Source organism: Diabrotica undecimpunctata, chromosome 1, assembly GCF_040954645.1.
Source record: "Diabrotica undecimpunctata isolate CICGRU chromosome 1, icDiaUnde3, whole genome shotgun sequence".
Classification (NCBI taxonomy): domain Eukaryota; kingdom Metazoa; phylum Arthropoda; class Insecta; order Coleoptera; family Chrysomelidae; genus Diabrotica; species Diabrotica undecimpunctata.
This window is the reverse complement of record NC_092803.1, coordinates 128,181,762-128,209,583: the sequence shown is the minus strand read 5'-3', so window position 1 is coordinate 128,209,583 and position 27,822 is coordinate 128,181,762. Positions and strand designations below refer to the sequence as shown.

At 31.9% G+C, this 27,822-nt stretch overlaps 1 protein-coding gene across 1 annotated transcript in view; it reads left to right on the top strand.

Moving 5' to 3' along the window:
- The window catches only part of LOC140431658 (putative helicase mov-10-B.1), a 98,737-nt gene that overhangs the window by 63,907 nt on the left and 7,008 nt on the right, over positions 1–27,822 (top strand). The window contains exons 8-13 of the mRNA XM_072519546.1: positions 2,681–2,848; positions 4,813–4,951; positions 9,519–9,781; positions 10,705–10,919; positions 13,835–14,114; positions 23,531–23,654. Of these exons, the coding sequence (XP_072375647.1) occupies positions 2,681–2,848; positions 4,813–4,951; positions 9,519–9,781; positions 10,705–10,919; positions 13,835–14,114; positions 23,531–23,654 (1,189 nt within the window). The remainder of the gene's footprint in view (positions 1–2,680; positions 2,849–4,812; positions 4,952–9,518; positions 9,782–10,704; positions 10,920–13,834; positions 14,115–23,530; positions 23,655–27,822) is intronic.

The following is a 27,822-nucleotide window of genomic DNA, read 5'->3' as shown; positions in this document are numbered from 1 at the left end:
TGGGCCTCGTCTTCTGGAGTTTATGAATCGAAGTGCATTGGAGACTGATTGTGTATCGAATTTCCACAAAACTCTAGGAGACAAGGTCCGTCGTGGGCAAGATGTGCCTCGCACAACATCGCCGACATAATATTAGTGTTCAGTGACCACAAAATAATTTAAGTAGCGTATTTGCACTGATTTTGTATCTAATTTGCACAAAACTTCAAGAGACTAAACCAGGATTACCCATCCGGAAGGCGAAATAGATCTTTTAAAAACTTCTAGGTGTGCGTATCTAATGTGTCTTGATATAGGCATAAATTGAAAAATTTTAGTCTATTCTCTAAAGTATCGGTAATTTAAATAAGCAGAATTGAAGAAGGATCCACATTTATTTTATGTCTGCCCCTCTTAAAAAATAATTGTGTAGGTAGATCCATTTTGTTTCTTTCTATTGTAGTTAAATTATATTTTTATTATTTGAACATTTCAATAATATTATTCAAACGCCATTTTCTTGCGGCAGTTTATTATTATTTACTATCTTTAATGAGAATTAAGTGATCACAACCTTATTTTAATAGAAATGATAAAACTCAAACCAAAGAAAATAAAAACAGCCAGCAAAACACCTAGAATTAATCTAAGAAGATTAAATAATGCTGATCTCTGCCAACAGATCAAAGAACAAATACACAGTCCAGAAAGTAAGTAAGTCCAGAAAGTAGCAGGACAAGGACAACTTAACGCTACAGAAAAATGGAGATAGAGGAGATCCTAAGGAACATCATACGACAACAACTTAAGGGCAAATACATCCCCTAAAAGCAAACAATGGACAATAAATGAAGTCATTGATATCGGAAAGGATGAAATACAAGATAAAAACAAACAATAATACGAAAACGTAAATAAAACATTCAAACAAAGAATCAAAGAAGCGAAAGAATTGTGGCTATCAGAAAAATGTGCAGAAATATAAAGATTAGAAAAACTACATGACAGCTTTCACATATACAGGAAAATTTCAGAAATAGCTGGCACATTAAAAAAAACAAGGTATTGGATACATAATGGACAAAAACAACAAAATGATAATTGAAAGTGTATATAAGGTAAATAGATAGGAAGAATCTATAAAAAAGCTATTCAAAGACGACGAAAGAATGGTGACACTAGAACCAAGAGGTAGAAAAGGGGAAATTAAAAAAGCACTATAACGTATAAAAAATTATAAAGCCATGGGTCCGGATGAAATACCTGCAGAAATATTAGGACTACTAACAGAGAACCACATTGATATACTAGTAGAATTATTCAATGAAATTTAGTATACCGGGACATTCTAAAAGAATGGCTAACATCTGAGTTCATCCCAATACCCAAAAAACTCAACGCAATTAAATGTAAAGAATATAGAACGATTAGCTTGATGAACCATATTTTAAAAGTCTTCTTTCGAGTGATACATGAACGTGCCTACAAAAAACTAGACGATAGACTCAGAGGAAACCAATTGGGATTTAGAAAATGATTTGGCACTAGAGATGCATTATCTACTTTAAAAACACTCATTGAACGGTGTTGAAATGTCATCTGTGACGTATTGATATATCTAGTTAAGTTTAAAAAAGCCTTCCGGTTGTGAGAAACATTACAGATTTATACCGTCATCATAAAGCCATAATACTAATAGACCAACAAAAATCTAAAGAGATACCTATAAGAAGAGAAGTACGACAAGGATGTGTACTAACTATTCCCTCTACTTTTTAATATTTGCTTAGAAGAGATATTGAAAGAGGCACTAGAAGACATCAATTAAGACATATCAATTAACGGAACACTAGTGAATAATCTCGAGATATGCAGATGATACGATACTCCTTGCGCACAGCAGAGAAGCACTGCAAATTTCGGTTGATCACACTAAGCAGTACTGCGAGAGGTATGGAATGGCGCTGAACACAAAAAACAACTAACGAATCAATCAACGTTAAGGAACATTTTAGTAGAAAATATCCAGGTACAATTACTTGGACTGGAAGCTAAATGACCAATGGGAGCGCAGCCTTAAAATAAAATGACGCATTAAGATAGCCAGAAGCGTTTTCAATAAGATGAAAGCAGTAGTATGCAATGGAGAACTGGAAATATAAATTAGAATCAGAGTACTGAGATGCTACGTATTCTCCGCCCTTTTATAGGGAGTTGAAGCCAGCTTTGAGATGTGAAAAATACGAGTTAATGCAATTGGTTATACAAGGGAAAGTGGAAGAAAAAGATGAAAAACAACAATAGAACTCTTCAGAACTGCTGCAGACAGTTAATTTCACTTAATTGAATAAACTGTTCTCCCATAAAGTCATCCCAGGAACGCACCTCAAAAATAATATGACAATATCATTTTAAAATGTGTGAATTTTTAGTATGAATGAGGCAAATAAAGTTAGATTATTACAAGAATATTTTTGTATTACCAAGAAATAATTTCAGAATTGTTTTAATTTGTATTTCGAGAACGTTTTTAGAAGTATGTAAATCGAAACGTCAAACTAAACAAGCACATTTTAAACTGAAATTTTGTAATTCCTAATAAAGATAGTAAATTGAATATTTTTGTTTATTACTGTTTTATTTTTTTTTGTTAATTTATTCATACTTATATTTATATTTATTACACATATTATATTTGTAGGTTCAACAAAATATTTATTCCCAACAAAAAATTTCATATCGAATTTGGTTTTAACAGAAGGCCAATACGAGTTGAGAAACAAGCTCTATTTCTAGCTCATGAACATGGAATTATTCCAACGTTATATCCAAAGGAAATTGGGATTGGGCTACTGTATAAAGTCAATCTGTAAGTATATATAAGTAATTTGCTATAATATTGACCCTAAACTTCATTCGTTTTACATATTCCCATTCGTCAACAATCGCACGTGAAAGCCAAACAGAGTCGTACTGAAGTATATTATATGATTTTTAAAAATATTAATTTACTTTTGAAACTATTAGTGTAAGAATTTCTTGAAATTTAATCACTGTGAGCAAAATTTAATGTTCCATTGAAGGATAATGTGCTAAAATAAAATATTCATTAACTGAGAGATACATAACAAAGTAAACATTTTGAAAAAAACAGCAACGCGCTACAATTTTTACCTCGTATTATTGATGATTTGACTTTGAAATTAGAGGTCATTTTCAAAATATAATTTATAAAATAGATTAACCAAAATTAAGAGATATATTTTTAAAAGTTTATAAAGAAAATATTATAAATAATGAAATCTAATGTCGATGAATCTCGCCTCCCGATGGCATCACTATCGTAAAAGAAATTTACTATCGTATAGTATTTTCTTGTAGACAGCTCATGACAACATTTCAGCCAAATCGAACTCGTCGTTTGACCGCGTATGGAAGCGGGCGTGTCCAGAGATATGAGTATTTGAAGATATCTAGTATTATTAGCCGAAACAGCAGGAAACTGATGCACAATTCGGAAAAATGGAACTCTGAAGAAAAAATACAACCTAATGTAAATAAACAGAAGACACAGATACTGAAAATAACAAGAACAAGAATAATAACAAAAAAAAACATGACCTAATATAATAATATAATATAATAGATCAACAAAAAAAAAGAAACAAATATATATATATATATATATATATATATATATATATATATATATATATATATATATATATATATACCTGGGAACAGTAATAAATAACAGAGTAACAGAGGAAGCATCAAACAACAAAAAAATACCAAGGAAAACAAAGATGACAGTATGTTAAACAATATTTAGGTCAACGTTGACATGCGGAGGAGAAAACTGGATCTGCTGGATCCATAAAACTGGATCTTAAACAAAAGACAAAGGAGAAAAAATTAGCCTGGTTCGGTCATTCATATAACACGAATGGACAGTAACAGACAAGTGAAAAGAGTGTGGGAAGCTAAAGCAATAGAAAAAAACAGAAGAGGCAGTCCAATAAAAGGATGGAACAGCGACATAGCAGATGTACTACAATATCTCTGCTATGAAAAAAAAAAGAATGAAGAAAATTCATCAAAAGCTAGAATCACCTCCCTCGACACCTAACTAGAAAAGGAACGATTATGTACTGATGTCTACTCCTACTTTACGTAGAACACTTGTTACTTCAATCTTCCATATTTCTCTTGAGCGACCAAAACTAATCTTCTACTACAGGGGTTTTCTCAAAAAGTTGTACATGTCCTGCCCATCATACGATTTTCCTTGACATCTCTTCTGTTATCTCGTCTCTAGCCCATAGATAATCTGTACGAACTTCGGTTTTAAAACTACTTCAATATATCATTGTGAGGTGGATTATGGTTTAATATACCCTTATCTTTGCTGTTCTTAAGAGTTCTTGATTTACGAAATGTCGCTGAGGGGAATAATACATCCTGTTCCCTAAAATTATTCTAGCTTCCCAATCTATTTCATAAATATTTTCGGCTGTTATGATTGCCTTCAGATATGTGAATTCGTTAAGGATTTCTAAATTGTATTCATCTGTGACTTTAGTTTGTCTAATTCGTAATCTCGGGTTCTTCGTAACCACCACATACTTTTTTTAAACCCCATTTTAAACCGTAAAAACTTCTTTGTTATCTCTGGTGATTTGGACAATTTTGTCAACGTCATCAGAAAAAGCTACTAATACTTTTAATTACCGGGTAGGAAACTCAGTTGTCAATTCTAGCTGCGCTTTGCTAACTTTATATTCTAAGGCAAATGTAATGGTTATTTAAATGTTAATTTATTTAATTTTTAAGGGCAATGTCCAACAGAACATTGAACGAAGAGCAAATACTTGCAGTTAAAAATATTGTCAAGCATAGGAACTACCCCTTTATAATTTTTGGTCCACCTGGAACTGGAAAAACTATAACAATTGTGGAATCAGTGTATCAGGTAAGTAAAAATGTTTAAATTTAGTAAATTTTAATTATTTCTTAATATTTACATTAAAATATATAAATATGTAATATTTCCTACAATTATTTATTTTTCTTCTTATTAAGGTGCCCTGCATTTTTGCGTAAGGATTCACGGTTGATTATCTCGTCAGATGAGATGATAGGCATAACTATTGATTCCCATTCATGACAAAATTCTACGCACCCATGACATATATTTATATCCTAGATATTTCTTATCATTTAGAAGACATTATCTTCAGACCATCAGACCAAATCTTCTTAATAAATACCTGTCAATGCTCTGGCTACTTATAAGTTAAACAACGTGGAGAAAGTATACATTTTTGCTCATTCCCCTTTTTTACGAAGAAATCTTACATTTTCTTGTAGTTTTGATGATCTCTGGTTCGAACACAGAATAACGATAACTCTTATATCCTTATCAGTCAATCGCAACTCTTGAATATATGTTGTACATAGTTTTTGGAATCTGTCTCGTGTAGTAGATATCGTTGAAAAGCTTTATTTACTATAATATCTGGATTTTCTTCATATATAACTCACATATCGTTTTTTCCTGGATCCCCTTATTTAATAGTTTGCTAGCCTTCACAAAGTCAGTATTTATAATGATTGGGCCAATCAAGTTCCATTTGAGGTGAGCTTTGTCTTTTGTGATCGTTAAAAAAATTCCGGTGTACATTTTCCAGCTATTAAATATCGCATAAGGACGATTATTACTATTACCTAGTATTACTTCGTTTTGGTTATTTTTTATGTCTGTGAATTGCTTTTTATTGAAGATCTGCAATTTAATTAATAATTTTTTACTTTTAAAGATTGCCCTATTGCCGTATTTATAGACATTTTTGGCTTCAGTAAAAATTATATCCAAGTTTTCTTTCCTCGCTCGCTATAATTTCTTTACAAGTTGTGCTATGTAGATTTGGGTACCCCACTTAGTCTTGCCTGACCTTGAATTGCTGGCTTTGTTTCATTAACTGTAATATTTCTTATCTCATTCAGTTACATTTAATAGTTCCACATGGGAGAAGACTTTCAAATGACACTTTTAACCTAGTCCATGACTTCAAATGGTCAAATAACATTTTTGATTTCCATATCGCAGAACCCATTTATTTTTGAAGTTATACTTCTATACGCACGGTCGGCGTTGAAAATTTGCACGGGAGTGAATCTGTGAAACCATTACATATGTACATAGCACACTATATGTTTTGTATTATTTATTAAATGTTCATAATTATTTTAGACTCTTGTATTTCAAAATAATCACTGTATGACAGACAACTGTCAATTTTGAAATCCGTTAGTATCATGTCTAATTGACAAATCTTTTACGTGTTTGGTTCGTACGCTGGTGTACGTGAGTTCGAATCCCAATATGAATTTCTTTTTTTATTTTTGAAATATTTAAAAACCTCACGTTAATGTTATTAAATATATGTAATATACGCAAAAATGCTAAATTTTAAAATAAAATGAAAATTTACAACATAATCCGAGTTGTTGGTTTTTTATTTTTATCTTCGTAAAGTAAGTTATATTATATTGGCAGTTTTAAATACTTATGAATATTGCATTTTAATTTGTATTGTATTATTATATTGAATTATGTTGCAGTGTATTAATTGTATTGTAATTTTTATATTAATAACAAAATAAACAATGAATTTTACTGCAGAGTATGTGTAAAAAATTTTTTTACACAACTCCTTTTATACATATATAAAAATAAAAATATATATTTTCATTAAAATATTGATACAATCCTTCATTTGCTATACTCCGATTACAGGTCAAATGTTTATATACAGCAAACGATGCACCATATACCTAATTCTTTTTCTCCTTCTGCTCTCTCTTAACTATAGCATTAAATATGTAATGATTGTGCAGATTGACTCCCATGTAAATTTGTAACGGCGAACGCGTGTATAGAAGTATAACTTCTACCGGCAGTCCCACTGGACTGCCACACCCGTTTTTTTTATATGTTTCTGTTTAATTGCTATTCCTAAGATTTCTAATATTAAATTATGGTTTTGGAGTTTTGGGGTTTATTGTTTTAGCTGTAATGTACTGGTTGATAATGAATTACGGTCAAACACAGAAAGGATAAATATAACTTGCTGCCAATAATAGTAGAAGGGAAGATAGAAGACCAAAGGGAAGTAAGCAGAAAAACAATGTCATGGCTTTGCAATATTAGCGCTTGACGGGAATGAACGTTCAACGATAACTAAGAGCGGCGCAGAATACAGACGATTTTGATGTAGTGATTGTTAATAAAACCGCTCCAGTTCTTCTGAATTACTGGCACATAGTTCTTCACATAAACATTTGTTTATTAGGATTCCAACTCCGTGTCTTTGGTCCGGATCTCTATTATTACATGAGTAGTGAAGGATTTGTTCACTAGCACTGGTTGCTCCTCTGCCCTCCCATCGCAATTCAGTTATGCAGATAATATGAATATTATCTGTATTTAATTGCTGGATTATATCTTGGAGTTTTCTTGCTGCAAATAAGCTTTTCATAGTTCACGTAAAAATGTGTTAAATAATTAAAACGGGGAGATTATTTAAGACCTACCTCAGACTGGGGGCCGTTTTTTTGGTTCGTTGAATGTGACAAGAATCTACGGACGGATGTCCTGAGGAAAATAATGCGGTAGTCTCTCACTTGCTTTTCGCATTGCAGCACCTTAGCCCTCGCAACTGTTTTAGTCTCAGTAATCCAATAAGAAGCTGTTTCAGGAAAATTTCCTTTACAACTTATCCTAGTATTACAAGTTTTTCGCATTACAGCACCTTAGCCCTCGTAACTGTTTTAGTCTCAGTAATCCAATAAGAAGCTGTTTCAGGAAAATTTCCTTTACGACTTATCCTAGTATTACAAGCTTTTCATTTAGTGGTAGTTATTTTTGAAGATAAATAAAGACGTGGTATGAGAAACTGGCGCTTTGTATGCAGTTCGTAAGGGATGGTTATAATAATTTCTAATTTAAAATATTTTGTTAAAGGCTCATTTTTCGTTGTTGTCTTTTTTGAGATTTCAAGGGAGGTGGCTTATTAGAATTTCAGATCCAAGTAAAGTGCTCGTCTAAAACTTATCTGATTCTTTTTACTATCTATCTACATACTACCTATCTGTGGCTTTTGGTCGTGAAATATTTATACCAAACTCTGCTCTTTTATTAAACTCCACATGAAAATTATGTCTTCTAGACAAAAGCTAGAAAATCTTTTATGGGGAGTTTAAAAACAATTTCTTCTGGCTACACAGTACCCATCTCCAAAGGAGACTCATATTTTCGCATCTGATACTCACATAAGTGTAGCTCCCAGTCTCTAAAATTTAGTTTCATAATCGTTTGGACGTCCAACTCATTGCCTGTATGATGTTTTTTCCTGCTGCATGAATCAGTCTTCTGCTTTGTAAATGATGCTTGTAGCCTTTGAATCCTTAGTGTACTCAGACCGCCTAAATTTCTTTTTGTTCAGCGAATAGAGTTTGCATGATGTAGTTGATATTACTCTAAGTATATTGTTCAACTATACTTTGATATCCACTCCTTGTGGCAACACTCATTTAGTCCCCTATCGGCGGCCGGCTTAAAATGATTTCCCACCGCTCCACTGAGTTTTATTTTGTTTTTAAAGACTGACTATTGTTACCTTCATATCCCCACTTTCATATACAAACTGACAGCACTTGTAAATTTTAATACACGCTTATATTTCAACACACGTTTGAATTTAGCGGGTTCATCAACCATACAACTTTTCACTTAGTTGTTTTTTTCTTCAAGAATTCCTTTGTGATATTGTGATGTTTTATGAACATTTCTCAGGACATATCAACTTATAAATTTTCTTCATATCGAGTGGACAGGGAACTTCATCGTGAAGTTTTGTTACAGCAGCTTTTATGAGCCCTATTTTATTCTCTAACTACAATTGTGTCAGGATATCTCTTCAGGATTATTGCTTCTCTACACGCTTAATTCTCATTAAATGAGTTTTTTAACTTACACCACCACAATATTTTGGGAAGAAAGTCGCAGTTCTGCTCTTTTTGCGATTTTCGTCTGCTGGAAACCGGTGTCGTATCAGCTTTATCCAAAAGCTAGGTCCGTAATATGATAATCTTGTTGGGTATCATCCACTTGTTTCCTCATGTTTTTCAGGGTCATTCTTTTAGCTTCGTTATTAATTGTGTAAATACATGTTTCTCGATATTTTATGTGCATGCAAATTGTCATCTTATGCTGCTTTCTTCCCGATGTTGTGGGGATTGTTTGTATTTTGTCCATTGTGATGCCGGTAATGGGTCCAAGAGAGGAATACGCTTTGTAGTGGTTGTCATACTTAGACAGTAGGTTTCTGTTGGTAACATAACCATAACATAAAAGGAAGATTTGTTGTCGTCGTCCTTTATACACTGGTAGAATTTTTACTACTTCTACAGCTCAATACTAACCATTAAATGAAATATTGCATATTTTTTTATTTATATTTTTGCTTTTCTTTCAGATTTGGAAAAATTTTCCCAAATCCAGAATTCTAATTTGTGCCCCTTCCAATGCTGCAACCAATGAAGTTGCTGTAAGATTGAGGAAAATTATTCCCAAAACCGAAATATTTAGACTTCTTGGCGCTGCCTATTCCCAAAATAAAGTTGAGTTGCAAGGACTTGAAGATATTGTGAATATAGAACATGGTGAATTTTTCATGCCTTCCATGCAGGATCTGCTTAAATACAGAATATTGCTAACAACAATAGTAACTAGTGCAAGGTATGTAAAAACTTTTGTGTCATTCAATTTTTGCCCACAACTTGTTTACTTTTCCTTTTCTGATTGTAAGATTTATCTTAAGCCTTTCTTAGAATAATTTTTATATAAGCTATCTGATATCTTTGTAAGTCTGGGAAATACATAAGAGTGGCTTTAAGAACTATAAAAAATACAAAGACCCCTGGCGCAGATAATGAAAACAAGCTATTGTTAGTAAACTTCCAAAGAAAGTAGATATTACAGATATCATAACGGACGCAGATAAGAGAGCGGAAATAAAGGAAATTTGGCAACACTCTAAAGAAACCAAATTAAAAAGAAAACTTTGAGCTGGAATCCTTTACGTCCAGCAGAAGGTAGATCCCATAGTAGAATCCCAGGAAGACTTAAAATGAGCCAAGAAAACAGTTTGCGAATTCTCCTGTCTGCCTTATAAAGCACTGAGTTAAAGAAAATAAGTCAAACCTTCTTCTTTCAGTACCATCTCCGCGACGAAGGTTGGTAATCATCATATCTACCCATGGAATCCTTAACAATCTTCTAGTCAAACCAACTATCTGCTAAACGTTACAGTTTAAACCCGTGTTTGGATGGCTTGCTGGTCATATCAATTTTATGTCAACATTTGCCTTTAAATGCTACTAACATCAAAAATCGTGTTTAGTTTTTGTCATGAAAACTTAAAGTGAATAGTATTATTACAGAGAGTTAATGTGAATTTTGTACAGACAAATTTAGAAAAAATATGTTCTTGAAGAGACAATTTACTAAAAGAGAAAAAGTAGACAATCAGAAGAGAAAAAAATTTAAATCTTATGAAGTTTCTTTATTCATTTTCCACTTTTATCCCCTTGTTTACAAATTTTTATCTTCTGTTAGAATACTTAACAAATAAGCGTTCATTAACAAGTTAAATGTTCCAGGCTGGTTAATGGCGGCGTTCCACCCAATCATTTTTCGCATATATTCATTGATGAAAGTGGATATGCCACAGAAACGCAAACTTTGATTCCAATCGCAGGAATTTTATCAAACAGTGAACAAAATGACAATGTTATGGCTCAAGTGGTACTTGCTGGAGATCCGCAACAACTAGGTCCGTTGGTACATTCTGGGTTTGCTCAATATTGTGGATACGGTAAGTAGGTACCTACTAGTTTAGGTATTTAATGTTTTTATTTAATAATTTTTTGTTGTGGATAAGTTGAATTTTTGACCTATATTTAAGCAAACGCTTCTTCTTCTTCAAGTGCCATCTCCGCGGCGGAGGTCGGCAATCATCATAGCTATTCGGACTTTTGAGACGGCTGCTCTGAAGTCTGAAGTCGAAAAAACATAGCACCTCGCCAACCTAACTCTTAGTTCCAGTTTTAAATCCCTGGTACATAGAACTCTTCTCATTTTGTTGAAATTTGCTCTAGCCTTTTCTATTCTTATTTTTATCTCCTGATTGTAATCATTTGTGGAGTTAATCATTGTTCCCAGGTATGCATATTTGTCCACTTGTTCGACGTTGGTTTCGTTTATTAGAAGATTCTCGTTATTTCTTTGAGTTTTCGATATTCTCATAAATTTCGTCTTCTTGACATTCATTGTTAGACCATACTCTTTTCCATACTCTGCTATTCTGGTCACCAGTCTCTGAAGATCTTCAATGTTTTCGGCTAAGATCACAGTGTCGTCCGCATATCTAATGTTGTTAATGGGAACTCCATTTACCTTTATTCCAGCTGTTTCACCCTCAAGAGCTTTTTTCAGGACCTCTTCGGAGTAGGCATTGAAAAGAATTGGCGACAATACGCATCCCTGTCTTACTCCACATCTAATTTCAATTTCTTCTGACAGCTGTTCGGTAACACGTACTTTTGCTCGCTGTTTATAATATAAATTTGATATGATCCTGAGGTCGTTGTAGTCAATCTTCTTTGATTTCAGGACATTCATTAAATGTTTATGTCGTACTTTATCGAATGCTTTATTATAGTCAATATAACATGCGTATATATCTTGATTGACGTCCAGGCATCTTTGTATTAGTATATTAAGTGAAAAAAGAGCTTCACGTGTTCCTAGGCCTTTGCGAAAACCAAATTGTGTATTATTAACGTCTATGTCCAGTTTGTGATATATTCGGTTATGGATGACTTTAAGTAGTAACTTTAGCGTATGAGACATTAAGCTAATGGTGCGGTAATCGCTGCATTCTCTTGCGTTTTTCTTTTTAGGGAGACAAATAAAAATAGATGTTAACCACTCTTTGGGTAATACGCCTGAACTATAAACTTGGTTCAAGAGTGTCACTAACAGGCAAACGCAGACGCGACTAAAAAATTAAAAACCCTGTTGAATATCCTTTAAATTACGTAGAAACTTAATATTGAAGTATAGGTTTTAATCATAAAATGTAAAAAACTAAAAATAATTTCATTATTTATGTACATACTAATGTTTTATAAATCTGCGTTTTTGTCTTCCGAACATTAGTGCGAAGTATTATGACATATGGGGCTGAAAATTGGATCATAAACAAGAAAACCAGCAGTAAGATAGTAGCAACAGAGATGGAATGCCTGCGAAGATGCTGCAGAGTAACAAGAATGGATAGGAGAAGTAATGACGAAATAAAGCAAAGAACATCAATAGAAACAGACATACTAACATATATAGAACAAAAAAGACTAAAGTGGTATGGACATGTAAGAAGAACTAGCGACAGCAGATGGATAAAGAAAATAACCGAATGGAGCCCCATAGGAAGGAGGAAAAGAGGACGACCCCGAAAATCCTGGAGGAACGAAGTAGACGACGCCATGAGTAAGAGAGGACTGAACGATGGAGAATGGAACAACAGAGAGAGATGGAAACGGTTGAGCGAGGGAAGGCAGTGAATACTGTAGAATCCCTAAATATATATATATATATATATGTACATACTAATAAATCTAATAAACAATTCCAATGTCTGAAAATACTAGTCGACCAATAACTATACTGAAACAAAAACATATATATAAAATCCAAAATTAATCTTTTTCAAATTCCATTCAGGAAGTTCTAATAGATTATTGCTATTTAGTCCGACAGCTGGGTACCTTTCTGTATGCGTGGAAGGGTGGATAGGATAGAAAACTATTCTCATCTTATGTAAAATTTTTCGCTGAATAAGAATATGTTCCCCCATGTTAAAAAGTGGTACTAATTTTTATAAACATTTTTTTCCTTTCATAACATAAATAAGTAAATTTCTTTCTTTTTTTTTTCTTTTATTTATTTATTTAACCTCGTCCGAACCAATGGGTCATAGACGACAACAATGGAAAAATACATATTAAAACAAAGAAAGGCTACAATATTAATTACATATTAACATGAAAGAAGGTTGAAATAATTTGTGATACAAACTAGATTTTAATTTAAATATCTTTTATGCCTATAGCGGTTAAAACTTTATGATGTTGTTTAGATGATTATTCTCTCTAAGAAGCTCAGCTATGTCGCTGGGAAGGTTGAGTTTACTACTCGTTTCCTGGAAAATTTAACATTCGGTTAAAATATGTTTTACTTTACTGTTGGTTTGACACTGGTCGAAGTATGGGGGGTTGTCTCTTGTTGTTCAGTAAATATGTGTATGGCAGGTGTGACCAAGTCAGAGTTGAGTAAAAGATGACTTGTTTTTTCCTAGGTAACAAAAAGGCTTGTTCTTGTAAAGCATTGTCTTTAATTTGACTTAGTTTTTCAGAACACTGCGACCATTTGTTTTGCCGCGCATAACTAGCCGTTTGAAATTTCGGCTAATTTTAGCAGATACAGTTTTACTGCGCATGCGTCACATTATGTTAGATACAGGATCCAGATTTCACTCCAGATGCACTAAAAATTTTAATACTGTTTAAATACAAGATATGGATTTCAGGTACGAAACACGAAATCTGTCCCTAGGTGAGGTTTCACATAAATCTCAGGAAAAACTAATTTACGATTAGTGAATTCCAAAAAACGATGTAATATTATATTACATTTGAATTACCTAACGATATTTTGTTTTTTTTTTAGGTCAGTCAATGCTACAAAGACTTATTTTCAATCAATTGTATTCTAAAAATGAAAACAATTCATTTGATGATCGTTGTGTAACCAAATTGGTAAAAAATTATAGATCTCACGAATCGATTCTGAAAACATCAAGTAGATTATTTTATAATAATGAGCTAATCGCAGCTGGCAATGAATTTACGGATTTGTTCATCGGCTCAGATAATCTTGTAAACCAGAAATTTCCAGTTATTTTTCATAACGTTGAAGGGGAAGACGTAAGAGATAAATCATCACCAAGGTAAGTAAATACTTTTAAACAAATTAAGTAAAAAAGTAATATAGTTCATTCGCTCAGCTAGGGAATATTTTGACAGATTTATAGTTGCAAACCTACAGCACAATAATTCCTACCTCATACTATTAACAGCTAAAATAAACTTACTATTTAAAACATAAACAAAATTCTTACTCTAAAAGAGCGGCAACACTTCAATCAATTTTGCCACACGATGAACTCTCAATCAAATTTGAAGTATTCCCATATCAGTTGCGTACAATTGTGTAATATATTTAATTAAAATTATTATTTTGTGGAATATTAGACTTAAAGAGTTATTTCATAAAATTTATATTATTAATAATAACAAATGTTTTTGGTTATTTAATCAATATAATTCTAAAATTAACAATATAATGATGATTACATTTTTCGGATTATTATACCATGTTGACGCCTACGAAAGATCGAGCAGTTACGTATGGGTTTCGTATTATTAGCTGTGTTAGGAAAATTTGAACTCTAAGGTTGACGTTCTGAAAATTTTAAATATAAGTGACGTCACTTTATATAAATTGTGACGTGCACGCATTTTTATATGAAAAATACTATATAACATAATCCAACCCTTGTTTATTTACTTTTCACGGTTCTTGACATCTGAGGAAATGTATGTAATATCTGTAAAATAATCATTTCTTACTTTTATAATGTGGCATTTGCTATTATCTCGAGTAATTAAGGTTTTAAATAAATTATTATTTTTACTTAAGGAAGTAAGTACTATGGTTTAATTCCTTAAAAGTAAATAATGCTACAAACAAAAATTATTTGTATTGTTTTTCTAAAATGTATTGAAATATAGCATAATTTTATACGAATTGTTAAAATGTCAATTAATAACATTAAAAAAACACTTTATCTTTTAATTGAACTAGTATTATGTATTTATTAAGCTTTAACGGTGTTAAATGCCGAGGGCTTTAACCTGAATTACATGTTTACAGTGGAAATACAATACTAACCTTTAATAATTCTAATTTATTTTTGCAATATGCTCGAACTATCAGTAAATTAAATTAGATACCTGTACTTGAAAATAATTATTAAAATAAATGTTTAAAGTGACCTCCACCTTGCATTGATACGACAAATCCAATTGTTAGTAATGCTATAGTTAACTAAATCATGTCGGATAGTTTCTGCAACAGCAAAAATTCATTCCCGTAATTCAGCATCTGTTTTGATTTTATCCCGGTTATCATAAAATAACAGTTTGAGATGTCCAAAAAATTAAAAATCCAGTACATTGCATTCGAGACTTTATGGTGGCCATAGAATGGGTCCATTCCTACCAATCCAACGAGGACTATAAGGGGTATCAAGATCATTTTTAACAGCTCTGGTAAAATGTGTTGCGGCTCCGTCGTGAAGAAACCACATTTCACGGCGTGTTTGCATAGGCACGTCTTCAAGAAGTGCCGTCAAAACATTTTGCAAGAAATTCTAGTGGGCCTCTCCATTTAGTGTTCTGAGTAATTCATATGGTCCTATCAAACGATTGTTAATTATTACAGCAATATTACAGCAATTATTAAATAAGGGTTTTCGTCACCCCATATGTGTCAATTATAAAAATTAAACACACCTTTTTTTGTGAAAGATGCTTCATCCGTACATAATATTTTAGATGGAAATTCAGGCTCTCTGACGAGTTTATCTTTAAACCATCTACAAAATATTAATTATCGAAAAAGATCACCTTGGTGTAAATCTTGTACTATTTGATAGTGGTAAGGATATAGAAGTTGTTCCCTGAATGTCCTATGAACAACGTTTTTCGACATTCCAATATACTATATAATAATCAATATATCATGGTACTCACGAATCGAAAACATGATCGCAGTGACACTAACACGATTGTTCCAAAATATCTGTTTCCTAAGTTTGTGTATACAGTCTAAACTGTATTTTCGTATAAAATGTATATTAATGTATTTTCTTTTTTTGTTCATCGGTTGAATTTACAAAAAAAATATAAGAACCTTTTGCTCTACATGGTGCCTTCTGCATATACCTTTGTTTGTTTTTATATTAGTTCTATCATGCGAAAATGTCAACAACAATGAAGTATATGGTGTTATCTTATTAACCTTTTCTGATTGACTGCCTAATTTTGTGGAATTTATTTCCCCAAATACTTTGGGGAAATTTGGGGAAACTTTGATTTATTGTTTTAATTATGAAGCAGTTTTATTTTGGTAATAAACTGCATGTGAATAAATGTTTGTTTGCAATTAAGATTGGCTATAAGCACGTGTGTTTGATTGTATAGTAATTTCCAACGACTTCTAGTCTGACAAGATTTAACTAATTTGACAAAAGAATAATTACCAAATTTACTAGACATTTGGGACTAGAATTAGCGAACCAACCGCAAATGTTCATATTGGATTTCTAATACAGTTGATAGAAATTGTAGCAAAATCGAAGAGTGAATCTCTACTACAACAGAAAAAGATGCAATAAAGCAGAAGATCCCTTTATTTCTACTTGATCAAAACTATCTATCACATTGAGATCACTGTCATTAAAAGCATAGCATCAAAAAATATTGTTTTTATATAAAGTATACGGAACATTATCAAACTATAATTTCGTGAGCTTAGATAGAAACTAAATCCAAAAATCATTATCACGAACACAATAATTACGTTTCCGGATTCTTGTATGTAAAAATGCGTTCTTCATTATTGTGTCATTTCCGATCAGTTCATGAAGCGTTATGAGAAGTTTTCATATACTCGGTTCGCAGATCACAGTCCCAACTGTCTACTAAATTTAGTAATTATTTTTTGCTACGTTGGTTAAATTTTTAGCGGCAGTCACTGGCAGTGACTGCAAATTAGGATACAACCAATTATATGTTCTCATAGCCAATATTAAAACAACAAAATATTGATATGCAGTTTAGTAATAAAATAAAACTGCATCAATTGAAACAAAAGTTTATTTTTGAGATTGTATACCTTTCGTTTATAGATTTTAAAATGAAAAGTTAATTAATGATAATTTACTACTTTTGCGGAAATAAGTTTGGAAAAGTGATCTCAAAATACAAAACTTAATTCAGACATTAAACATTAAACATTTTAAAGTAGATAACTTTAATTAAAATGATATTGTTAATATTTTAGAGTCCCAAGAAGATAATTTAAAAATATCGACAATATCATTGTAAAGTTATATACTTTCAAATGTAGGATAGCCTGGGTAACAATGAAGAACTTTTTTCAACCGTAAGTCCACTACTATCATATGCATAGAAAAATTTTGGCAGCCTTGTACTCTTATATGTATTGGTTACTAAAGAAAAAAATCAAATTTGAAAACATAATCTGTTATACTTATATTTGACATAATGTCAAGCTGTCATTTGTCTCAGTGTTACATATGCCTGGGTAACAATGAGACAGTATAAATTTATACGTTAAAAAAACTAAAAAACCAAATTTAATATGCAAAATATTTCACAAAATAATGAAACGGAAATAGTACATATTGTATTAAGAGTACAAAAGAGTGTCTTGTAAGGAGAGAACGGCATATTCATCAAATTAAAATTTAAGTCAAAAGAAAAAAAAAACGAAAATGTATAGCCGTAGTTAATTGGCTTTGGTAATATCCTCCTAATGTCCTTCATTGAAATTGTGGTAATATCCGGAATTCCAGGAAAATAAAATTTCGAATCAACAATTTCGAATAGACTTTTCTCCATAAAAGTTAACTCCACCTCATTGGTCTGTGTTGCGCAAGAAAGTAGCTTTCCGATATAGTAAACTGACTTTGCTTTTGTATTTTCTGACTTAAATTCTGCCAGAACATAATCCCCGACCTCAGGAGTTAAATCGGTCAGATGATGCACCAGAATACCTTCTTGATTTTCTTCATCACTATCTTTTATCTTTAGCTTAACACTCATATCTTTGTGTTGTGCTATTGCACTTTTATTTTATTTTTATTGTCTCTGTCTTCCAGCTCAAGTTTCGCAGGAGTATTAGTAGGTATTATCGTCTTTCTCTTCATTCTACCTTTGGATGTTTATTTTCGTGGTTTAGCCTTAAGATATCTTCTAATTTCTTCAAGACTTACGTCAAAACTCAAACTTATTAACTACTTCTTTAGCTTCCTAATTTATTGGATTACGGGAAGGGATTGGGTTAGCTAACGGCAACTGGGGTCTGTCGCTGTCAGGGCAAAAAGTCAATATATGTGAATATTTTCCAATTGAAAGGATATATTTTACATTTTTTAAAGGTTGAGATAATATTTGCCGGAGTCATTGCTCGTTGATGTGCTTCTCTTACACAAGCTCCAACTTCATAAATCGTAATTGGCTTTCCAGGATGATACATTAGCCAGCTACCTACGGCAGCAATATAAGCTAAGCTTGAAACACGTACACCTACATCTAAAGGCTACAACTTATTCGTAAAATCTGTTGGAAAGGTAACGATAGTAACGCCATTTTCTTTGACCACATTTATCACTTAGATAGACAGGTAGCTGTTATGATTGTCATAATAAAAAAAGACTGGGGTTTCCTTTTAAATGGATATGTGTAGAATAAACTGTTCCACTACTTTGAAAAATACCTCAGCATTTATCCACCCAGACGGAGACGCAAGTCCTAAAATACCGAGTGGAGCACCAACGGTCATAATGAGCATATCGGAGATGATTTCCTGTAGCACTTATAATAGCACATGTTGTTAGAAGCACGCCTTTTTCTCCACTCGTCACTTTGTTAATTTATTCTGTCCCTTTATCAGCCAAAACTGTCGACGATTTCTGGACACTGACTGTAGCTGTTTCGTCTAAGTTATAAATACGTGTTCCGTCGCTAAATCTTTCAGTACGTTTTATCACGATGCATAAATTATCAAAGAATTTATAAACTGCATCCTTCAGGAGTTCTCAAGGAAAGGTTTGCATTTCTTCTTATAAAATTTCTCATCCATTCTTTTCCTGCCGTTTAATTATGGGACCATGTCGGCTATAGATTATTCAGATAAATGTCACAACTATTGGAAACATTTTTAAAGGTTATACATACAAGGATATTCAGAAAGTGTGAAGCGGTTATGAGTAATCGACAGTTTGGCTTTCGTAATGGCTTCAGAGGCTGCGTACTTTAATCAATACTATTTAATACATACTCTGAAGAGTTATTTGCACAAGCACTTGAGAACTGTACAGAAGGGATCAAGATAAATGGTGAAAATATAAACATTCGTTATGCTGACGATACTCATTATCTTTGAAAGTGACAAAGACCTGCAGACGCTACTAAACTCAATCAAGCGTAAGTTCAGTTGGGTTTATATTCCACACTTTTTTCCCTGGTCTCATGACACTCAAACTTGAATTAATTGGGAAACTATAGTTTTGTTCGCCACTGACAGTTACTGACTTTTGCTTCTTGGTCAGAATTAACTTTTTGACTTGTGAAATTTTGAAATGAAGATTTTTTTTGTCTTTAACACAGTTTTTAGCTTCTGACTTCCAATCTTGGTTGGTCCAGTCTTTTCCTAAAAGTTTGACTGTCCCATGCTTACTAAATTCTGAATGATACTCTTCAAGCTGCACAATTGTATCTCTTTTCTTTAAACTTCGTTCTATGCCACCAAAAATTCTATCACTAGGCATATATGAGTGACCGGTAACAGGAAACACAAGCTCCACTGTAGTGATTGAAATTTTAGTTAATCACATCGTTAATACAATAGTATTCTTGTTTTGGCCTGAACACCCATCAGCTACCATCCTTAAGGTGTCTTTTCCTTCAAAGTAACCAGATTTAGATCTGCACTCAAGTTCTTCGAATACTGCAGAGGCTATTTCATTCGAAGACTTTTTCATTTCGTATTCGGCCCAAGAGTAAATTGATACATTTTCTTTGCGTAAAGCTTCGATTCCAGTAGAACATCCAGAAACTATCGTCAGATTATAGCAGTATAACTGTCTTGAATAGTACACACTCTGATCTGGGAGCTTTGGCAGAGGCATATATTTTTGCATGTCGTACGACATTATAGCAACATTAGGTTCATCTTTTTTCAAAAGGTTAAAAAACCCTTTAGCACGGGTAGTGTGAACAGTGTATTCTGTTTTAAGCGTTTGCAATATTGCTTCATTTTTTTCAACTTTAATTTTTTCTTTGTACTGAAGGCAGGTTGAACACACATCTGTCGAAGGCATTTTAAAGCTAATGTTGAACCTAGTTACGAATATGTGTCGGAAAAACGACTCTTTAACTTTAAATTCATCAACAACGGATTCTTCGTACATCTTCCACATTTTAGAAATAGACAGGGTGGAATCAAGATAAATACGAGTACTCCTCGCTCTACTGTAATGTGATTCTGTGCCTTTAAACTGCTTTACAAAATGTATTACAGAATCAATTTTTTTCTGATACATTAGCCTTCCTATAACCACCTAGTCCTCGGGGATGAGACATCCGTCTTTTTTAAATCTTGTGAAAACACCTTCAACTCTGTGTTTTGTGATTCCCAATACATTAATAAACGTGTTCCTACATATACCTAATCATTTCCTGCTGTTGTTTCAATACAATATTGGTAGGTTACGCCTTTAGTATGTCTTGATCCGTCTCCTGGTCTGGTTCTTTTTGGTTGTTCTGCTGTGCAATACTTAAGAATGAAAGCATCTTGGCTGGCTTTTGTCTTTTCAGAATAAAATGCACTATGAAACCTATTTATATCTTGCATCTTCAATAAACTGCAATTTTTCTTCCCTCTGTGGCCACACGAAGGAGCATCAGGTAATCCCTTTGAACTGTACCTAAAACAAACATTGGATTCAAAACCAAAATACAAACTGTTTTATGTCAGGGAAACTTATTTTATTCTAACATAAGTTAAAGAAAAATAAAAATAATGTGTGAATAGGTTAGGCCTACTAGAAATTGTTCCATTTTCACTCTAATAACTAGGCCTAGGCCTAAGTAATAGTAATTTTAAATGAATGTTATTTAAGTTTGTCTATTAGTTTATTCAATGTTAGGTTATGGTTTAATACTAACCTCAAAATCTTCTGTTTGGCTTTTTTCCAATTTGAAGGATTTGGTAGTTTCTTTCTTCCTTTCAACAAAGGAGATTCTTTAACATTAGTTCCTTTCATGTTATTTCTGCAGGTTTATTACAGTAATATCTTTTTAGTATATTGGTAAAACTTTAAAATACTAAACAATAAAACAAAGCCAGTAACAACACACCAGAATAGCTCAGTTCACTGCTGTCTTCTGCCTGAGGCGGTGAGGTCACGTGACAGAATGAAGCCATCTGATTGGTGCTTTGTGGAGATGACCGTTTTTGTCACCAACATATTTGAGAGCTGGCCGATTTTCTAACCAAGGGTACTATTCAAATGCAGTTTTAACATTGTTCCGGCCATTTTTGACACCAAAACTATTTAGATTTGGATTCCCCATGTTATTTTACACAAGAATCCGTCAATATCTGAATTTTCAAAAAAATGGAGTTGACCATCTTTAAAATCAGGCTACGGAATTATACTATTGCTTTTTGATATTCTGTCCACTTAATTCTCTCTCCGTGATCAGTTCCAGCACTAATATTTATATACTTCAGTAATTTCTTTTTTTTTTACCATTGAATCCATCCCTAACATCTGCTATTCCTCTTGTACTAATTGACGCTTTTAGTAATTTTTAATAGCAGCTTGGCATGTCCTCATTAGAAGAAAATATGAATAAATTAACTGAATATATAATTGTTGAATATTTTCTTCCAACATTTTCACTTAAGACTCAGTTGTAATTCAAATTAGCCTGTATAATTCCCAAGTGCGACAAACTTTTAATTAGTTTTTGATTTAAAAACAACATTCTTCAGATTCATTTATTGTTTGGGCCTTGACGCAAATTTATAAATAGTATAATCCACTGCGGTAGCTCAAGTCAAAAAACTTTGTGAATTTTTAAACCAGTTTATAACGTTCTACAATGATGCTGATAAAATTACTACAATAATTAATTACTTTTCTTTGAACACCTACTCTTTTTTTATACAGGTAGAGCTACTTTAATCACTTATTTGAGAAACTCTATAAGTCATAATTTTACAAAAATTGTTTTTTTACTAAAATGGACTTTTAAACCGTAAATACACATTTTTGCAAAGAAACCATTTGTAACCTATCTAGAGCGGTATGATTTATCGATGTATTAGTAGCCCAGTCTGGTTAAAAAAAAAGGTGGAAAATGTTTCGCAGATATCTGAAGCTTTTAAGACATAGGTGGGGTTGATTTTTTGTCTATAAATTTTTTCCCTTATATTTTAAATAAACAATATTTGTCATTTTTTTATGTCAAGAATATCTTTATTTTCCCGTTTTTCTAATATACCTACATAGATATTTGCAAAAAAGCAGTTTTTTTGCACTAATTTATGAATTTTATTAATTTTTTTATTAACAAAATAAAATGGTATTAATACATTTAAACATCAAGGAATTACCATCTTTTAGATTGCGAAAGTTCCCCCCGATCAGTCAAATATTTTATAAGTTATTTAATTTGTTTATCCCTGAGGCTAATTATTTATACTATTGAGCTTGCCCTATGCATGATGCTAGACACATTCAGCAAATTTCATAGGATTCTTTAAAACTTAGACTATCTCAGAAGTTAAATGCATATCGAGTTTTCATCGAAATTATTTACAAAATAAACGTTTGAAAAAGGGGTATGTTTTTTACTTATAAACAATTGTAATAACTTCTATATTTTTCAAGCTACAGACTTGTACGGGACGCTGAACAATTTATTTGAGAAACCCCATAAATCAATCAAGTGTAAGCTGATATAGAGCTTCTTCTCAATCTTTTTTTCAAAAAATATTGAGAGAGAAAAAGTCAAGAAACAGTGTATAAATGGAATTAGGTCAGTTTTTTACATGTAGAAATCTTCATGTTTTCCTCACACAGTTTTTTCTTGTTTTCCGAAAGTTTTAGTTTTGTGACTGGAGTTTCTCAATTAAGTGATTCATTTATTACTTTTATTTATTATTTTCGTTTATTAATTACCGAATAACGTTTTCGACCGTTTGATTAAAGATCTACTAAGTACATCTTTTCAAGAAGCGGGGAACGCTTTTTTTAAAGGTTTTTTGTGGTCTGTTCTATAATTTACAATTCGCAGTACTTATTAATTTTGTTAATTATTTTGTGCCAAAGTTGTTTTGGACATACCTAATAGAGGCATATATAATTGGATATATTGCCAATTGAAAAGCGGCATTGTTTATAGTGGCTAAATTAATTTTTATTATAACTAAAACACTTTCAATATAATTAATTTTTAATACATGTTTTTAATTTATTTTTAGTTTCTTTAACGTCCAAGAAATTGAGCAGACTGTTGAATATGTTTCAAAATTACTATCGACTAAAGCCAAGGGGGTAGCTATTAAGCAAAGTCACATTGGTGTTATTACCCCTTACAGGAAACAGGTAATAATATTTATCTTCCCTCATATTGTAATGTCTCGATTATATTTATAATAAGTGTACTGTAATGGATCTTATTCCAGTACAGCTTACTAAATAAAATCGAATTGTGGCCTGAAATATAAAAGTTTAAAATATTAACTTATACAATTTTAGCCCTTTTAGTAACAATAAACGATACTAAAAGCAAAATAGAACATAAGTTAACCGTATGGAAAACAAAATTTTCCAAAAAAAAATTTCTGTCTCAGATGTACTGCAGCAAAATTTTTCACGTACCACCGAAATAGAACACGAGTATTTATGTTACCCCAGCAAAAAGTCTTTTATGTAGTGCATAACAAAAAGTGCCACAATAAATGAAAATTTTATAAAATGCTTAAATTATACTCAATTACAGTTTAAATATGGAGGTAAATTTACAGCATTTTCAGAAGCTCCTGACATCTAACCTATTTATTATAATACTCAAAATTCAATATAGTCCAGCCGGAATAGCATTTGACCTCGCATGGCAAGCTGCCCCAAATTGCATTAATCTAACCATTAGGGGCGTTTTGTGAAAACTAAAGGACGCTGGTTAAATGAATTAGAATAATAATGAAGAAAAAATGCAATATTTTGATTGTGGATATGTAATGTAGATGATTGTGAATAAATTAGCAATTAATTTAAATATTACGAAAATTAGCTGGCTTGACTCACTGCTGTTATCTATACAAAGAAAAAACTTACCTTTCAAATATTGGTGTATTAATCGTAGTAGGCAGTAGAATGGTAGTGCGCGTCGCGACTCTCGGGACGCCGAGGCACGATAGGACGTAAGCGATAAACTGGGATGTTTTCAGTACGCTGTCTCGATAGATAGTGTGAAGTTCTTGGTATAAAATAATCAGAATGGCCATACTTCTAGGTGGTCCGTAGGGCAAGTGAGTCAAGTGCACACCCATTAATCAACTCTATTGTATGGTGCTTTTAAATGGCGATAATTCAACTAAATGGTCACAGAAATATGATACTTTACAGCAGTTTCTGTGCTCTGTGCAATATAATTTCCAAATAACAAAAGACAAGTCAATATCTTAGTCAAGTTAAAAATAGACTACATGTGTTTAAGCCAGTTTAACAAAAAGATTTTACTGAATAGAAGAAAATGTTATCTTTTAAAGTAAATAAGTAAGTAGAATATACCTTTATTAAATAAAAAATATGAAAATAAATACTAAATACTTTCCCAAACAAGGGGGATTAATAGTAGTGAAAATTTAAAATCGCGACTGAATTGCGCCGTTGCTTAAGCTGTCATCTTGATTTGAACTTTTGGAAAAAAATGGTAGGAGCCGACATTGTTGCAAATGTAATTTACTGAAATTTCTCTTTCAATTTTTTTCGCAGGGTCGATATTTTCCGAGTTATTTTATACAATTTTGATGTCTTTAATTTTTTTGCTAAAATCAATTTTTAGGTTCGTTCCTGTTTAGGGCTTAATACTTATAATGTCACCGTCTAGGGTTCGTTCTGCCTAGGACCTTAAATATTGATTTGATAAAATATAATATTCTCTCCAGTTTTGTTTAGCTACATTTATGCTGTAATGTTAATAACAGACGAGATAATTCGATAATTATACTTGATCGCTATTTTCACTCTTAAATCAGAAAACATCGACCCCACGAAAAAATTTTTTACAAAAGAAATTCTAGAAAATGCTAATGCAATAATTTATGTACTTACGATTTTATCAAAAAGTTGAATATGGCCGAGAAATTGAATAAAAACACTTCCTATAAAACCAATTCTGTGGGCTTCCAGACACTGTCTTTCTTAAGCATTGCATAGCTTTGCTAACATTTTAATGCCTGTCAGGATCCTGTCAAATTCTACATCTTCACCTTGACTTCTGTTGAAGAACTTATCTATTATATGTTTTGTTCTGAAGTGTCTTGCAAACCTCCTCACACGCCTGTATTACTTTATTATACTTTTTTCCCACATTACCAACAAACTTTAACGTTCTAAAAATGTCTTCAGCATCTTCACCAGCTAAATTTAAGAAAATTTCAATTTTGGTTTCGTCATCTTTGTTACACAGCCCAGTTGCCGTTAGATAGAAAGAGAAACTATTCATAAACTTCTTATAATTTTGACTGATATACCGATTAAACACGATGCTTTTTGGTGCCTTGACAGACTCCATTTCATAGGTTCGTTACAATTGGATTCTTTTTTTTTTAGGATTCTTATAGACCTGACATCATGTATTATGCTTATTGTGTTTATTTTTATACAAGTTTTTATATTTTATTTGTGCTCCTTAACATATAACTTTTATAATCTAATCAACCTGTTGACTGACTGATGACATCCCTGCGTTAACTGCTAGTGCTGCCAACCTAAGCTATATCATACAACAACAATATTTTAAGTCCGTACCATTTTATCGAAAAGTTTTAAATAGCCGAAATATTGAACAAAACTAATTTCTATATCACCAATCTCTTTAAAATCTCGCACTTTTTGCCGCACACGAACGACCTCAAATATTAATTTTAGCGAAAAAAAAGTAAAAGAGACCAAAATTGTATAAAATATAGTTCTCTTCGTTTTTGTTTATGCACATTTATGTCGTAAAGTTAATAATAAATGAGATTTTTCTCGATGCTTTCGATAATTATGTTTTCGATAATTATAATTTCCCCCTTTACTGGGAAAATATCAATCGCACGAAAACAATTGTTGGAAAAAAATTGTAGGAAATTGCATTGGCAACAATTTCAGTCCGTACCATTTTTGTCAAAAAGTTAAAAATGGCAGAGATATTGAGCAAAAATGGTTCTCCTTTTTAATTTTCAAATTACTCACTAAAGGTTGGAATAATAAAATTTGGGGCAGATCGCCAAGGAAGATTAGGCCTTTTTTCGTCTAACCCGACTGGACTAATAGGATTGTCAGGTTATCGTTTCAAAAGCATAGACTGGAGGTGTCTACGATAGTTTCGTGAAAATTTATTATAGCCAAGAAAATCTTTGTAAGGACCGTGACAGCAAAAAATCTGCAATGTATTTTTTAAATTATTTTTTAACCCTTAATGCTAACTTTGGACTATTAAAGTTATTCAGTGTCTATTTTTTTAACTGACTAGAAATTATTAGGACTAAGAGTGCTATACACAATTCTACACTACTACACGTAGAATGAAGGATCTGTCAGGTTCTTTCTGAATATATTAACCAGAACTTTATTAGTTATTTCTGAAAATATACGTTTAAACTGACTCACTCCTAGAACAATTAAACTTTAATTTAATATCACTACTACCTTCTCCTAAAATAGTATTAATGGGCTTGATAAAAGCTTTAACATGCTTATCCCACATTTTATTTTTCTTTTGTGGATATTTTATCCATAAATGCCAGTTAGAAGCTGTTACTTTTTGTATGGCTTGTTCTAGTAACACTTGGACATTCGTTTAATTTGATTATAGTTAGGCTATTTTACATTTTCACTATTAGAATCAAATATCATTACATATTTAAAGATATATATATATATATATATATATATATATATATATATATATATATATATATATATATATATATATATATGTTTATATGTATATCTTTAAATATGTAATGATATTTGATTCTAATAGTGAAAATGTAAAATAGCTTGTAAAAAAAATATATGAAATAGAAATAGAAATTATTTAATATCTGATTAATTCAGTCCCAAAACACTGATATATCAAAAGATATATTGTTTTTAGTAAAACTATAAGGTCTTTTGTAGTGTATATTCTAAATACATCACCGTCGTCAGTGTCATAAGTTTTCTTCTCTTTTACCCATGTATCTCGTGATAGTTGTACAAGAAATTATAATTTTCGACTAATGAAACGCATAAAACATTAAACCCGCATCTACATGATTTATAGTTCTTCGAGTTTAGTTGCTTTTGTCTGTGAAATAGGGATTAGTAGGAAACGTCTGGAGTTGAGAACTTTTAATCAAAAAATGCTTTTAAAAATACTGTAAACGAGGAAAGCTGAAATAATAATCGTTTACAACTTAACGTAGCAGAAATATTTGAAAAATTTACTTCTCTCATGAATTTAAATATACAGTGTGTACAGAAAACAGCGTAAGTTACTAGTATTCTAGCGGAACTA